The sequence below is a fragment of the Pinus tabuliformis genome, chromosome 6 (assembly GCF_031772625.1).
Source record: "Pinus tabuliformis cultivar Carrire ecotype Pingquan chromosome 6, CPIR1, whole genome shotgun sequence".
Lineage (NCBI taxonomy): Eukaryota > Viridiplantae > Streptophyta > Pinopsida > Pinales > Pinaceae > Pinus > Pinus tabuliformis.
The window spans coordinates 2,028,046,776-2,028,048,699 of record NC_142292.1 but is presented as its reverse complement, the minus strand read 5'-3'; the positions used below and the strand labels follow the sequence as shown (position 1 = coordinate 2,028,048,699).

The 1,924-nt window shown below is 39.0% G+C and overlaps 1 protein-coding gene across 1 annotated transcript; it reads right to left on the bottom strand.

Annotated features, from left to right (window-relative positions):
* Positions 1-1,105: 1,105 nt before the first annotated feature.
* Positions 1,106-1,714, bottom strand: LOC149267389 (uncharacterized). Its single transcript, XM_089411451.1, has one exon. The coding sequence runs from the start codon at positions 1,712-1,714 to the stop codon at positions 1,106-1,108; it is 609 nt and encodes a 202-aa protein (XP_089267577.1).
* Positions 1,715-1,924: the final 210 nt, after the last annotated feature.

Here is a 1,924-nt window from a genome sequence, read left to right as displayed (position 1 = left end):
TAACAAGAATACATTTAGAATACATAAACTCGAGAACATAAAGTGATATCCAAGAAAAATTAATGTACATAAAGCCTGATGCTTTAGCCAGATGATACAACAAGCTTTTCCAATTTTTCAATATTTCACTGGTTGCCCCACTCATTTTCCCAGCCATATCTTGAGCCTTCTTTATTTCCGTCACGATTTGAAAGTTCTTTCACCAAGAAATGATGTATTGTTTGCCAATATCGATCCCCGCCAACATACCAAGTATCCATATGCATACCTGTTGGGAAATCTACAAAGAAGCACCTTAGATTTCGTTTAGCTTTTTCATATAGCCTGCGCATGTGTGAAGGTGGAACCATCTCATACCGAGAGCCAGATAGGAATAAAATTGGTTGTTCGACCTGATCTATAAGATCAATAGTATTCCATGGAGAACGAACCAGACAATTTAAAATCCTTAGACCCTTGGAATCAGTGCCTCCTATAAACCACTTAAGAAAAGGTAACAAAACTCCAGCCATGTCCAACACAGATGTAAAAGTATTCTCGAGAATCAATGCAGCAATAAAAAACTTTGTCGCTATCTTAACAACATCAAGATCCATGATATCAAAATGCGCCTTCCTCTGGATTACCTTTCGCATATATTGAACTACAACTTTAACAGTGAACTTTGGGAGGCGAATCTTGTACACATCAACCAGCTCCATACATTAAGCTTGTTACAGCCCAGAGAAAGATTTTCGTTTCTTCTTTAAAGCCCTGCAAACTTCATCTGGAACCAGTTTATGGATATCCTTATAGAGTCCGCTCATTGTTAATGCTATTGACAAAACCTTATCTGCCACCCGTTTGCGTGAAAAAAGAACTCTTGTGGAGCTAAGCCACGAAGACAATGAACTACATCTCTCTCTGGCACTTCATCAAACACTTGCGCCCCAAACATAAATGCTACTCCATTGAATTTGCCACCTGTCAATAATCAGTTTCACCCACCGCGGAAAGAAATCTCCACCGGCCCAACAATTTTGACTTCAAGTCTTTTTTGAAAAGAGAGAGTTGAGATATCTCCTTTAATTTCGCATACTGCCATTGGCTCTGGCATTCTTATCTGCTAGGCTCTGAATACGTTCATTCCCTTTGTAATTTCCCCACTCGCAACGTTCTCATTTACATTTGTATTTTTCGATGATTTGGGCTGAAATCCTTTTCTAGCACGTGATGACTGCTTACTTTTTGCTCTTGTCACGTATGACTCAAATCTGAGATCAATAATTTCAATGATGCCATCACCTCTTGCTGCAGCAACAACCTGGTTTTTTTTATCCATATTTTCCTCTGGAACCGCCAAAGCATGAACAAAAGGAGGATTACAAATTTGATTTGTACTCGAGGCATTTTCTGCATTTTCTGTGGTGGGAACTGCAGCGTCTATAACCATTTGTTGACTTCCTCTTAAAAATTCCCATGCTACAATTTTTGAATCTAATCCCCCAGATATAACTTCCCATGGCCGCCAAGGATGAAACTGCACAGAGCTGCAAATATTTGTGTGTATGGATCTGAGTGTTTTGTAAAGGCAATGTTGACGAATGTCAATAATCTTTACTTCTCTACTGTCATCTGCAGCCGCAAGAAAAGATGACTTAAAGTTCATAGTAATCTGATTTATGTCCTCTGTATTGAATGTGTACTTTTGCACCTGTCCACTGGAAGGTGCCATGCGCACATCCAAGCAAGTAACTGTGTTTGCATATGATTAAGGTTAGTATTCTTTGTCCATGATGGTTCCATAGGTACAAAATTATGCCTCTGCATGCTGGGATGAGTTTAAGTGTCTTTGTATGATATGAAGAACCAACAGATCCATTAGCATCATTGTAATAGCTGTCCACATATCTATTGAACAAAGATTGTTGCCCAAATGGCTGTA

What these genes read in the sequence shown, in the direction of transcription:
- LOC149267389 (XM_089411451.1), bottom strand. Translation starts at nt 1,714, where the DNA reads ATGGCACCTTCCAGTGGACAGGTGCAAAAGTACACATTCAATACAGAG.